This window comes from Chionomys nivalis, chromosome 3 (genome assembly GCF_950005125.1).
Source record: "Chionomys nivalis chromosome 3, mChiNiv1.1, whole genome shotgun sequence".
Taxonomy (NCBI): domain Eukaryota; kingdom Metazoa; phylum Chordata; class Mammalia; order Rodentia; family Cricetidae; genus Chionomys; species Chionomys nivalis.
This window is the reverse complement of record NC_080088.1, coordinates 82212237-82226526: the sequence shown is the minus strand read 5'-3', so window position 1 is coordinate 82226526 and position 14290 is coordinate 82212237. Positions and strand designations below refer to the sequence as shown.

Here is a 14290-nt window from a genome sequence, read left to right as displayed (position 1 = left end):
GCAGGCTGCTCTCCCTGGAAATTCCCCTCCCAGCACGAAGCATGCTTCCTTGGTCCTTCTTAGTAATGCAAGGACATCTGTGCACAGTGACCGGAAGAGTGAGGAACAGAGAGGAGACGTTCGTCATAGCAGTAGTGTTTATACGTCACTCATGTCTGGGGAAGAGAGCCTAGGACCTCCTGCACACTGAGCACAGCTTAGTACACCTTTTCAAACACGGTTTTGCTCAGTCTCAAAGACTACCTTGCTCACTCCAATCCCCCTCTGTCCAGTAAGGCGGCCATGGAGCGTGGGGATGGTACAAACTGAGACTAAAGCACACACTGAGGCCAGGCGCACGCCTTTAATCCCAGCACTCGGGAGACAGAGACAGGGGGATCTCTGTGAGTTCAAGGCCAGCTTGGTCTACAGAGAGAGCTCCAGGACAAGCTCCAAAGTTATACAGAGAAACCCTGTCTCAAAAAACCACCCCCCTCCAAAAAATTGAGATGGCTCAATGGGCAAGAATGATTACTGTGCAAGCATAAAGACATGAGTTCAAATCCCCAGTCCTCATCTAAAAAAGAAGGGCATGACTATGGCTACACACGCTGAAACCCTGGTGTTGAGAAAAGAGTTCATTGCTCAATTAGCCCAGCAGCTATAGCTACAGCTTCAGTGAGAGAGCCTGTCTTAATGGAGCACACAGAAGACACCTGGCATCCTACAGGCATGCACCTGCACACTGTCGTGTGCGCACATGCACACACACACACACAGGGGGGAGGATGGAGAGATGGCTCAAGGGGTAAGAGCACCAGCTGGGCTTGTTGGTGATTTGCATCTCCTATTAGAGGGGTGGGGAGAGTCATGGTCCCTTACCTGTGTAGTCATCTCCCTACTACCTGCTGTATACAACTCTGTCCCGACAGCAACCCTGGGGAGGGACTGGAGGACACAGGCCTGGAAGACTAGTGAGAGGGCTCCGTCTGTTCAGCTGTGGGAGAGCCCTCAGCCCTGCTGGGTGAAGACTTTCTGGTGTGGCCTTCTAGGGAAGGCAGCTCTCACACCCAGCAGGGACCCACTCATCTCTGCCCTGTGAGAAAGCACAGTGAACTCAGAGTGAGCATTGGCCGAGTGGTGGCTCAGTGTGTTGTTAGGGTCTTTTTTTTTTTTTTTAATTTACTTATTTATTATGTATACAACATTCTCCCTCCATGTATACCCACACCAAAGGAGGGTGCCAGATCTCATTATAGCTGTTTGTGAGCCACCATATGGTTGCTCGGAATTGAACTCAGGACCTCTGGAAGAGCAGCCAGTGCTCTTAACCACTGACTCATCTCTCCAGCCCCTTGTTAGGGTCTTAAAAAGAGGAATAGATGCTGCTGGTGTCTCCCCTAGTGAAGGAAATTTAGCAACAGATCTAAGGCCCTTCTGGCATGGCACCCAAACGTGTGACATACACACACACACACACACACACACACACACACACACGTGAAGATCGAAAAATACAAGCCAGGTATGGTGGCACAGGCCTTTAACCCCAGCACTCAGGAGGCAGAGTCAGGTGAATCTCTCTGAGTTCGAGGCCAGCCTGGTCTATAGAGTGAGTTTCAGGACAGCCAAGGCTACCCTGTCTCAAAAAACAAAACAAGCAAACAAAACAAAAACAAAAAACAACAAATAAACAAAAAAGATGTGGAAAAACAAGAAGTACAGCGCAAAAGAGAAACGGGGCAGACAAGCCCTCTGCAGGAGCCTGCTGTGGATATCCTACCTGGCCCCACCCCTACTCACTCTTTTGTAAACTTAGGAGGTTCCAGGGACCAGATAGCAGCACAGCATGGCCAGCATGCTCTTACTATTAAGCACACCCCTACCACCATATCTTACTCTCTTGCTGCCAGACACCTCCCCAGAAATAAGAACCGCATCTTCCATTTCCGTAGCACCCGCTGTCTGCCACAGACACAAGGACACTTGGTGTGACTGCACAAGACACCCCTGGAGGGGAGTAGTCCTAAGCCATTTTGCTAAAGCTTCTTTCTGGAAGTTAGACGGGATAAATGTGGGGAAAGGTATATAGAGCTGCAGCATTCCAGAACCCAGCATAAGACTTGTGGCCAGTGGCCGGTAAGATTATTAAACCATAAAGATGGTCCAAACTGGTGGCTGCCCCCACCATGCCCACTGCTAAATATTCCCAGTACTGTCCTTAGACACAACTATAGTGGAGTGGCTTCTAGCACGTTCACTAGAAAGCCACAAATGTTTTGCTGTAAACAAAGAATTTTCCAGATGCCTATCTCCTCCCTGGCTGGCTGGCCCTCCTTCTAACTCTGTCTTCCTCCTGGCTCTTCCCTTATCCCTCTTCTAGATGACTTAGGGAAGCTGTAGGAGGCAGGGGGAGGCTTGGGGACCACAGGGCTAGTTTCAATTAAATTAAGCACATTTAGTCGTAGCTAGTTGGGAGGCTGAGACAGAGCACTGAAAGTTCAATGACTGCCTAGGGAACTTAATGAAAGTCTGTCTCCAAAACAAGACTGCGGGAAGGGAACAAGGACAGACGGGGGCAGATCTGTGCTGCCAGGATCCTGGGTCCCGGCCGGATATGGGCTCTGTGAACAACTTTTGGTTTTCTTGGCCTTTTGGGAATTCAGAGTACAAACAGAGAGCACCAACTCTGTCTCCTGTCCGAGCCTTCAGTCTGGTAACGCACACTCCAAACTGCACAGGCAAACACTGAGGAGGCCTGAGCTACTCTGAGAAACTGACCAACATCCACCAAAGATGGCAGCTTCAAGGCAAGATTTAACTTCTGCTGTTCCTTAAAACCTCCCTGAGGTGCAAAGGAAGCTACTCTAGGGTGTCTCTAGAGGGTCTGGCTGTTTTGTTGCTGTCATCACTTTAAACAGAAGCTGGGGAGGGCTCATAGCAACCGGAGTCTAGAAACTAGGCAGCAAAGGTCAAATGCTGATTGATCTGATCAAAAGTGTCCTAGGTTAGAGAGAGCCAAAAAGCACAACTCATCCAGCATAACCCCAATATCCAGGTGCTGGAAGGTTTGGGGTGTGGGTGGAGCTTAGGTTGGAGATGAGTTCAAAGTCCAGTCAAGAAATAGGGCTGAAGGCTGAAGGTGTGGCTGTGCACAGAGGCCCTGGGTCCTCCCCTCTCCCCTCCCCCAGGCTCTGAGGGCTGTGCACAGCAGGCCCTGAGATCCTCCAGCAACAGAACACACACACACACACACACACACACACGCACACACACTGCATCTAGACGGTTATTAAGCACATGGCTGCATGTTGGACAGTGAGGATGAGGAAGTGGACAAGCCTATTTCTTCAAAAATTAAGTACAACTAAATCAAAAAAGAATAAAATACTAAAAGTAACCTCTAGTTATATGATAGGTCCCCATGATCTCTAAGCAAATTCCTGGAGGTCCAGATAGTCTGAGAACTCATAAACTGTTTATTTGTTGGTTGAACTAATACAGTATAAGAACAAACATTAGGTGGTGGCGCACGCCTTTAACCCCAGCACTCGGAAGGCAGAGGCAGGCGGATCTCTGTGAGTTCGAGACCAGCCTGGTCTACAAGAGCTAGTTCCAGGACAGGCTCCAAAGCTACAGAGAAATCCTGTCTCGAAAAACCAGAAAGGAAAAAAAAGAGCAAACATTAGTGTATATCCTGAGTGGAGGAGGGGCATGGTGATGAAGCGCACTATTTCTGCAGTGAGATGTACATACATAAAGACTACATGCCGAGTGAGTAAATAAGAAAGAAAATCCATGTCCTGACAGTTTAGGTCAGACTTACTGACAAATTAATTTTAATGTAACACGTAACTCAAAAACAAAAAGTGGACACTGGGATGAAGGCCAGGATAGGAAGCTATGGCTGGATGAGGACGGTGGGGGCTCACAAACTGAGAGAGGTGGTGGCCATGACAGTGGGTGCGTCATGTGTAAACTAAAACACACTCAAGCATGGTGAAGGTGGGGTCACGGAGAAGGGTCGGAGGTTCAGAGCATTCACTGCTCTCACAGAGGCCCACACTGTAGCTCACAACTATCAACAGCTCCAGTTCGAGGGATCCGATGCCTCTTCAGGCTCCCACAAGCTCCTTTATGCGTGTACATACACTCATGCATACACACATAAAATAAATAAACATTTTTTTGAAGAAACAGCTAAGGTAATTATTTTATTGTATATTTCACCATTTTTAAAGATTAGATAAACAAAATGACATTTGGATTTTGGAGCCTTTTGGGATTTCATAATTCTAGAGTTGTGGCCACGGTCCAATATTTGTATACACATGCTGTCATCCAAGTCTTGGAGTAATTAAAGAACTTTCTGTGCCTCATTTTCCTCTGCACAATGAAGCTGTGACAAAGGTCTTGGCACTGGGCAGGGCAGTGTTCAAACTCTTACTGCTTGCAAATTGTCTTTCATTATTGACACAACTTATCAAGAGCAACGACTGGAGTGATTATCCATGCCAGGGCTGGTGGCCAACGAGTGCACGCTGGAAAGACCTCTGAGGGTCAGCGCTGGGCACCCGGGCTTTTCTCAGTGATCGGGACCATCAGCAGCAGGGCAGGAAGCAGAAATCTCCCCTGCATACAAGTGCACACCTGTCCAGACATGATGCCGCAGGAAGGAGTCTGTTCCCAGCTCCTCTTTGCTACCCTGGTCACCCTTCTAGCATCTAGGACCTGTGCTGTCCCTTCAGTCCACTCTCCCTGGTTCTGCTCATCTCAGCTACTTCCTGTTCTCACTCCCTGAGCTACAGCTCTTTACAGCACAAAAGTTATTAATGATCATTACAAGAATTTATGCAAATGGGTAAACAAGTTTCCTGGCTCAATATTTTCCTCTGCCAAGATCACATGAGTTCTATTTTGCCAGAGGGCTTTGCCCAAGGAGGTGTTGAGAGAATGGAAATGAACCCGTGTTAGGAGACCATTCCTTCTCAGTCACTATCCCAAGTTCTTTGCACACTTATTTCATTTAATCCCCATTTAAAATCTCCACTAGAAAGTGATATTGTTAACTTATTTTTACACTTAAAAAAAAAACTGAGGCTGTGAGGAGATTAATTTTTTTCAGATCACATAGCAGGCCCCAGGACAGGGACACTGGAACACATTCCCGGCCTCAGCATCTACAAAGGACTGTGGCTATCAACACGTGGCAACTGGCGCAGAGCATTGCGAAATAGGCAGAGACAGCCTTGGGACTTCTACAGCCCAGCGGGTTCTCCTTATAACTGCCTCTTCCTACATTTCTATCTGCCCTCTAAAACCTGTTTGTCAGTACATTATGACAAACCAAACCGGAAGGCTTTCTCATGTAACTGCAGTTACGCATGCTGCTACAGACCTGGGACATGCTCAGGTGAGACTGGAGCGCAGCCAGAGGGGGGTAGAGGAGTGACTTCAGAACCAAAAGAAAAAGCATGTCCTTGTCACAAAACAGTCACACGCAGCAGGGAAAAGAGACTCGCAGATGGGCCACAAAGCCAAGTTCACTGCACATGGCCTGGACAGGTACCGCCTGTGTCATGCTAGGGCCACCTCACAGAGGTGAAGGAAACATCCCCTAACTGCAACTCTCTCACAAAGGGGTCGCAAGGGGCTTACTGCTTCCCCTTTAACATCAGGAACAATGTCTATCATGACAATACCCTGGGGAACAAACTGCAAGTTTTCACCCTTTCTCCAGAGCTCTCACACTCTCTTAGCACACGGATCTTCTTCTAGATGTCTCTCCAGGTCTCCACACCCCTCCTGAGCGCCCACTGCTGTCTTCCAGCAGAAGCAGGGAAAGAGGAAAACATTTCTACTGAATATACACATATTTCTCACTGAGAGTCAAACACAGATTATGCTTATAAATGAGTTAAGATTTTCGAAAAGAGAAAACATGCCAAAACACATGTGCATTCCATTCTTATCAAGCGCAGACATGTACACACTGACAATCCCAGCAGATGTATTTACTTCATAATGTCAGATTCCGGGGAAAGTGTGATATATTTGTTTTAATGTCACTCTCAATGTCAAGTATAACATATGACACAAGCGTCTATCCAGGCTAACTCTTTTCTTGGAGCATCTGCTAATATACAATATTTATACATAACCTACAGTCCTAATTCCTAGCTCTGGTCACACATTGGTGGTGTGGGGGGATTTCTCACACACTGTGTCGCCAGAATGCTCTGAAACGCATTCTGAGTAATGAAATGGGGAATAAATCTTGGGAGCAACAATCCAAGCTTTGTTGTAGTTCACAGAAAGATGTGCGACTGGAGAGAAGCATTGAACATGCAATGGCACAGACATGGTTGCCATGGTAACTACTCTTCAACTGCAATACATCTGCGCTATTACAACCAGGCGATGTCAACACTCATTTCCTTCTGACCATATTGAGGTCTCTGCGATGAGAAGTACTTACAGCTCGAGGGATTTTCATTTTTACCAAGAGGCGCCTGCCTTTTCTGGAAATGATAATTGAGATACATAAATCACGATTAATTCTCATGTGCAGGCATTCCTCAGATGTCAAAAGCAACATTACAAACACAATGCCAGTCTGAACATGTTAAGCATTGCTCTCTGTGTGCATGAATGCCAACATGGCCTCCCTGAGGGCTAAAGAGAGAATTAAGCATATGCCCATGAGCAGAGAGTGGTGGTGAGGTAACATGACCCCAGCACACGAGAGAGACTGGGCAGGAATATTGTTAATATTTGAGGTTAGACAGGTCTACAGAGCAAGGCCCCATCTCCAGAACAAAAAACATAGCTTATGAAAAGGTACGATTGGTTTTAGACATAAAACCAATGTGCTCATAAGAAATAACTGTCACCCTTAAGCGATAGCTCTATCTTTTATCATTAAACTTAATTCTTACTGTTAATTTCAAAATGTGTCCTGGGGTACTTCTAGTTTTACTTACATCACTATTAATTAATTAAACAATAAAAGGACAGTGGGGGTGGTGCACGCCTTTAATCCCAGCACTCAGGAGGCAGAGGCAGGTGGATCTCTGTGAGTTCACAGCCAGCCTGGTCTACAGAGTGAGTTCCAGGACAGCCAGGGCTGTTACACAGGGAAACTCTGTCTTTAAAAACCCAAACCAAACAAACACAAACAAAAAACAAAACCAACCAACCATAAAAACAAAGCAAAACAGCTATGTATACTCTTAGAGTCTACAGTCCGAGTTCTTCATCGGCTCCCTGCATAACGTGAGCAGTCCTAAGAGCAGGGATGTTTTCCCACTGAGGACCAAAAGGCCACACCATTGATAAGATGCCTTAAATCAATCAAATACGAATCAAACCTAACTTAGGACTGGACACAGAATATACGTAATGAATGACTCTTCTAAAATGGCCACTTCAGAATGTACAGCCTTCAATATACTTTTAGAAGTAAATGTGTTCTCTTAGGACTTTTTGAAATAAAGTGTGCACGTACATACACATATTATTTTTTCTTTCCTTTTTTTTTTTTTTTTGTTTTTTTCAAGACAGGGTTTTCCTGTATAGCTTTGATTGCCCTGGAACTTGCTCTGTAGACCAGGGTGGCCTCAAACTCACAGAGATAGACCTCCTCTGCCTCCCAAGTGCTGGAGGTAAAGGCGTGTGCCACCACCACCCTGCTCTTTCTCTAATTTTCATAAAGCAATCCTCCCAATTTATTTTTACAGAAATGTTATCTAGGGGTGGGAGAGATGGGGCAGTTATGAACACACACGGCCCTTGCAGACCTCCTGAGTTTGGTTCTCAGCATCCACCTCAGGCAGTTCACATTTGCCTATAACCCCAACTCCAGGGAGATCTGACACCTCCAGTCTCTGCAGGGATCCACATACATGTGCACATACACATAGTTAAAAATAACAGAATTAACTACTTTGAAAATAAATCTCTGAAACCTAAACATATACCTCTAGTGGCATCTTCCATGGCAAAGGCATTATCTTGAGTGTCTTCCAGTCAAAGGGCACCACATGGTCATCAGGTAACAAGGATTCTGTGGGCAAGAGAAGGCAGAGGACAAAACATCCCAAAGTCAGAGTCTCTCTATGAATATAAAATGTTGCAAACCTGCCATCTGAACTCCTGTGTTTAGAGTCTAGTTTTGAAGGTTTCTCAGAGATGGCTAAGCAGGACTTTTGTTTCAGACCTCAAGTAGTAAATGGTATTCAGACTCATTGAAAATCCTCATTGTTTGTCTATAAACACCATCAGCCCAGATTTTCAACATACACACACACACACACACACACACACACACACAACTGGAAGTGTCACAGGCACAAAACTTAATCTTGCTTCCCTATGATACATACGAAATATTATAACTATAGATAGAGTATATTCAGTCTCCTGCAAATTTCTCCTTCTACACGCGAGTGTCTGAGGAATATTCTGCACATTTAAGAAGTTCATAAACAGGCAGGCAGTGGTGGTGCATGCCTTTAATACAGCACTTGGGAGGTAGAGGCAGGTAGATCTCTGTGAGTTTGAGGCTACTCCACAGAGTGAGTTCCAGGACAGCTGGGGCTACACAGAGAAATCCTGTCTCAAAAAACCAAAGTAAATAAATAAAAAAGTTCATAAACTCCAACCATTAACACAACTATAACACCCACTGGTCTTCCTAAACCGTGAGCAGGATCCGTTCTGTATTCACACAGCCCTATCTAAACCGCTAGAAGGACCTGTGCTGTATTCACACAGCCCTATCTAAACCGTGAGCAGGATCCGTTCTGTATTCACACAGCCCTATCTAAACCGCGGGCAGGACCTGTGCTGTATTCACACAGCCCTATCTAAACCGTGAGCAGGATCCGTTCTGTATTCACACAGCCCTATCTAAACTGCGGGCAGGACCTGTGCTGTATTCACACAGCCCTATCTAAACCGCGGGCAGGACCTGTGCTGTATTCACACAGCCCTATCTAAACCGCGGGCAGGACCTGTGCTGTATTCACACAGCCCTATCGTCACACTTTGTTTCCACGTAGCCATCACACAATCCTGCATCTCATAGATCCCAATGCTACGACTCATGTGAGCCCCAGACACCAAGCCTCTTGCCCAATCTAGCCAAAAAAGTGGCCTCACAGCCTGCACATGGTTCCACTTTCCCTTTTTGAGCACCACCATTTCTAAATGGAAAGGTCTATCCTTCTTCTTCTCTTCCAGCACAGTCCTGCTCATTGAACTGCTTGTGATTCACCTTCTCTTTCTTTTCTCTTCTCTTTTTTAGAGCCCTGACTGGCCTGGATCTCCTATAGACTGGGCTGGCCTCGAACTCAGAGATCCACTTGCCTCTGCTTCCCAAGTACATGGGTGTAATTACTTTTTATATTGAAGGAACAAACAAAACCAGAATCCCATTCTCTTCTTTTTATTTATAATACTTTATTTCATGTGCACCCGTGTTTTGCCTGTGTGAAAGTGTCAGATCCCCTGAAACTGGAATTATAAAGCGGTTATGAGCTGCCATGTGGGTGCTGGGAATTGAACTTGGGTTCTCTGGAAGAGCAGCCAGTACTCTTTTGTTTGTTTTATTTTTCGAGATAGGGTTTCTCTGTAGCTTTGGAGCCTGTCCTGGAACTAGCTCTTGTGGACCAGGCTGGCCTTGAAGTTACAGAGATCCGCCTGCCTCTGCTGCCTCTGCTGGGATTAAAGGTATGCACCACTACTGCCCAGCAAGTACTCTTAACCTCTGAGCCATCTCTCCAGCCCCTGGGAGTGAAGTTTAGCAGAGCTAAAAGAGAGTTCTTCCAGAGTGAGTTCAATTTCCAGCAATCGCGTGGAGGCTCACAACCATCTGTAATGATGCTTCTTCTGGCATGAGTATACATAATAATAAAAAACCTTCCCTCATGGACTATTCATAAGCCTGTCTCTATATTATCTACTTGCAGTGATTTAATTTGTATTATTCTTCTCTCCTCATTTACAAACAAGGCAAGCTATTGATGAATAAGATAGTTTCTTTGAAAATTCCAGAGGTTTAATTAGTAAATTCTTGATTATTTTGATGATGAAGATGACACTGTGTGTTTAAGAGAGGAAGAAGTTTAGGATCTTTTACACTAATCATGCTGACCTGAGGCAAGAGTTACCAAGAGTTTTTAGTTAGGGGCCCCTCTGATATGCTAATAACATCTATAGAGTTTCTCTCAGAAAAGGGATACAAAACAACACAAACATTTTGCTTATGATTTCAGAGTAGACCTTAGACCAAGATTCCTGTCTCAAACATCAATTATCAAAAGTTAAAATTAATAATAATAATAAACAATTGTATTTTATTTTAAAGTTTGTGCAGGTGTCTTGTTGGACATCTAGGAGCATGGCCAAGGGCATCAAGTAGTTAGATGTACTAATTCAGAGATCGTAAGTATGTAGTCAGAAGATCAAGAGTTATACTTGGTTTGCTGTAGGATCTATTCAGTTATGGGCCTGAGTTTCTGAGACAGAGTCTGTCTGGAGCATGGGGAACCTAAAGGAAAGCAGGAAAGGGGGTTGATAAGCCCCGAAACAGTGCAGCGCCGAGAGCTCCTGCTAAGTTCATCTCCTCAGGAAGCCCCAAGAGACCCGCAGGGAACAGAACACTGGCTTTCTAACTTCTCAGAGCTCTGTACTCGAAGTAATAGTTAATGGCAAACCTCTCTTCAGATCACTCTAGAACCTTCTCAGACAAACTTTAACAAAGTCAACAATTTCGGCAGGTTTGCGTCCCTTCATCTTTACTGCTCCTTTATGCTCGGTGTTATATCTGAGTCCCAGGACTGACAGGAGGTCACATGGCAAAGAAGGGACATGTACAAAGTAGGAAGACAGACAGATATTTTTAAAAATGTGTGTGAGGGGGCTAGAGAGACAGCTTGGTGGTTAAGAGCACTGGCTGCTCTTGCAGAGGACCCAGGTTCAATTCACAACACCCACATGACAGCTCACAGCTGTCTCTAACTCCAGTCCCAGAAATCTGATGTCCTCTTCTGGCCTCTGTGGGCACCAGGCATGCACATGGTGCACAGACATACATGCAGGCAAAACCACCCATACACATAAACTAAATAAACAACAGCAAAAACATGTGCATGTATATTACATCTATGCCTGGAAGTCACGGAGGCCAGAAGAGGGCATCAGCTCCCTTGGAACTGGAGTAGTAGGCGGCTGTGGGTCACATGGATGTTGGGAACCAAACCTGGGTCCACAGCAAGAGCTGCCAGTGCTTTTAACTGCTGTGCCCTCTCTGCAGCAGGGAAACTCAGACATTTACAAAGACTGGATGCTTGATAGGCCGAGCAGTGTTCACTGTGGGTCTTCACTTTCACTGCTGCAGTGATTCATAAGGTCGATACTGCATGATGTCACTAACACAGGAGAGAGCCCACGGCATAAAGTATTTATGCATATTAAACTGAACTTTTAGCTCTTTGTTTTGATTTTGCCTTTTTTTTGAGGGGGGAGCAGGATTTCTCTGTATAACAACCCTGGCTTTCTTGGAATTCTCTTTGTAGACAGGTTGGCCTCAAACTCAGAGACCCACCTGCTTCTGCCTCCTGAGTGCTGGGATTAAAGGTGTGTGCCACTATGCCGAACTTGGATTTTTATTTTTCATAAATAAAAATGATTTACCTATTGGAACTCCAGGAGATTCAAAATGTTTGACTGGGTGAAAGGCAAGCTCTTGTGATAATGGCCCATAGCACTGATGATTCCTGCTTATTAAATCCTGGCTGTCCTCAGCTGGTAAGCACTGCACTGGCTCCCGGCCTTCCTGTGTCTTCAGCTCTTCATCCAGCTTCTCATTTAAAAACTGAGCATCAGGGGAAATCCTCAAAGAGCAAAGAGCAGCAGGCTGGCCACTTAGAACGTCTGAGAGAATAAACCCTCCGTCGGTTAGGGTCCTCCCCATGCTTTTCTGAGATTTGAATGTCAAAAGTGCTCTTCTGTTGTTAAAAGATAGCATGCAAAAACTAGACAGATAATGTAGCATGAGAGAAGGGACAGGATTTTTATAAAAATACACAGCACACCCTACCCTGTTAAATGACAGGCGATAAGAACAAGATTGCTGGACAATACTTTGAGAAAAATCATGAAGGGTATCAAGATAAAACCATGGCAGATGACAGTCAATGATCATTTTTTGCTTTGTCTCATCTTTATTGATCATTTTGGAAATATCTTCCTCTGCCAAAAACATATTCAGCTCATGATTTTCTGTCAAGAGGTCACATTTCTCCTTTGCTTCAGGGTTGACAGGTGGCAAATTGCAAATCCTCCTTTGCATCCCTTGTGTACCCCTTGCTGATTCTAAGAGATGCTCCGGGGAGATCGGATGGGGGACACAGGTGCTGAAGGTATTTGTTTCTGGGTTTCTGGATAAATCTACCATTTCAGCTTTAGGTGACAGATCTCCAAGTTGCTTCTCCATAGGTATTTCTGGACAGTTTCCTGAGACTGCTGCTCCTTCAGAAGTGGAAATCAACTGAATCAGTTGTTCCTCACTCTCAGGACAGGTCATTCTCTGAGATCTGTTTTTCTTGGGTCTCTGTTCATACACGAACTCATGGGGTCCTTTGGGCCAACTGCCAAAATATGGCTGACTCTTGGACCTTATCTGTAGTTCTTCATCAGACAAACTAGCTGTAAAAAAAGCCCAGCAATTGCTTTTAACTCCTTGTTCCTCTCGTAAAACTTCCTCTGATGTTCTGGTTCCACCATGTTCATCCAGGCGACTTTTATCCATCCTCTCCGTCTTCTGCGTAAATGAACATGGGGTTTTAGCAAATATGTCCTGTGTGTCTAAGGCTGACTTATGTCTATTGCTCATATGCTTTTCCACCCTCATGCCCGAGCAGCCATCCCTCCCCACACAAGAAAGATGGTGAGTGCTTGTGTGACAAGAAGCAGAATTTCCGCTTGGTACTGATGGTGAGGTTAGAACCAGGTCCTCCTCCTCCTCAGGGAAGCAGTTCTTAGGTGTGTGGTCCAACTCAATCGTAGACACACCATTTTGGGAATTGTTTGAGATCTCTATGTCTTGCCAACTTTGCTCTTCATTGCTATTTATACGATCTGCTTCATTCTGTAGGCTGCCAGCAAAAGGGTGCCCTGGTGCTCTCTCTGTCTCTTCAAAACCTTCCCCTTCACTCTGAGATCGACCAAGACTTCCTGGTGCAAGGTGACCTAAGGTTGCAAGTGAGTTCTCACTAAAACTGTTGTTCCTTTTCTTTCCTTTTCTGTTTCTTTTCTGTTTGGGTTTGTCAGGCCTGTACCCACTTTTCTTCAAAACTCTTCCTCTGAAATACAAAGAACAAACAAAGTACATAACTTTTCCACGTAATATTAGCAAACTCTAAAATATTACTGTGCAAAACTACTTAGTATTTAAAGTTTTGCATACTTTGGACTGATTTACAATCACTTGTTTCTCTTGTTCATGCACGATTGAGTTTATTGTAGAGAAGGGTAACAGAAATTGTGGTTGGATAAAGAAAAGAGTTGGATATACAATTAATATGGGCCTTCTATCCACAGGCCCTAGCAACCGGCTCTGGATCTGCCCAGTTCTTTTGCATCAGGAAGTTAATCTTGCAAGTCATTTCCATGTTGTAGATCCTCTGGCATGTCTCAAAGTTCTCCCGCTGGCGGTGGCGGCAAGGCTTCTTACAGTAGCGTCATCACGTCATGACTTCAGTATGCCCATCAATGTTGAGGATGCTGTCCAGGATCCCATATGCACCTTCCATGCTCTTCTCCTGAACCAGCACAGTCCTGACAGTGAACTTGAGAAGTTTAGCTGTGGCCTTGTATTCCAATCTTCATTCTTCAGGACCTATAGACTTCAGCCGCAGCACTCCTTATAATCACTTCTACTGACACCTCAAAATCTGTCGCACTAAATATTAGCACACACTCATCACATAAGCCAACAACTTTATGAAAACCTAATATTTATATTGAAGAAAATGTTCTGTGTGTATAGAATAAATATATGGTGATATTTTACATTTTAAAGGAATAATGATTTTATTATAATCCTGTTTAGAGCCTAGCAACAGTTGTCTTTTTTTAAAAAAAAAATTATTTATTATGTATACAATATTCTGTCTGCATGTATGCCTGCAAGCCAGAAGAGGACACCAGACCTCATTACAGATGATTGTAAGCCACCATGTGGTTGCTGGGAATTGAACTCAGGACCTTTGGAAGAGCAGGCAATACTCTTAACCTCTGAGCCATC

The 14290-nt window shown here is 44.9% G+C and overlaps 1 protein-coding gene across 6 annotated transcripts in view; it reads right to left on the bottom strand.

Moving 5' to 3' along the window:
- The window catches only part of N4bp2l2 (NEDD4 binding protein 2 like 2), a 94533-nt gene that overhangs the window by 17941 nt on the left and 62302 nt on the right, over positions 1–14290 (bottom strand). For 4 of the 6 annotated variants that reach the window (XM_057765694.1, XM_057765693.1, XM_057765695.1 and 1 more), the window contains 3 exons: positions 11677–13346; positions 7959–8044; positions 6458–6500 (listed from right to left, as the gene is read on the bottom strand). In XM_057765694.1, coding sequence (XP_057621677.1) covers positions 6458–6500; positions 7959–8044; positions 11677–13346 — 1799 coding nt within the window. Of the gene's footprint in view, positions 1–3959; positions 5803–6448; positions 6501–7958; positions 8045–11676; positions 13347–14290 lie in introns of those variants that run through there. The other 2 variants (XM_057765696.1, XR_009056863.1) reach the window with 2 other exon arrangements.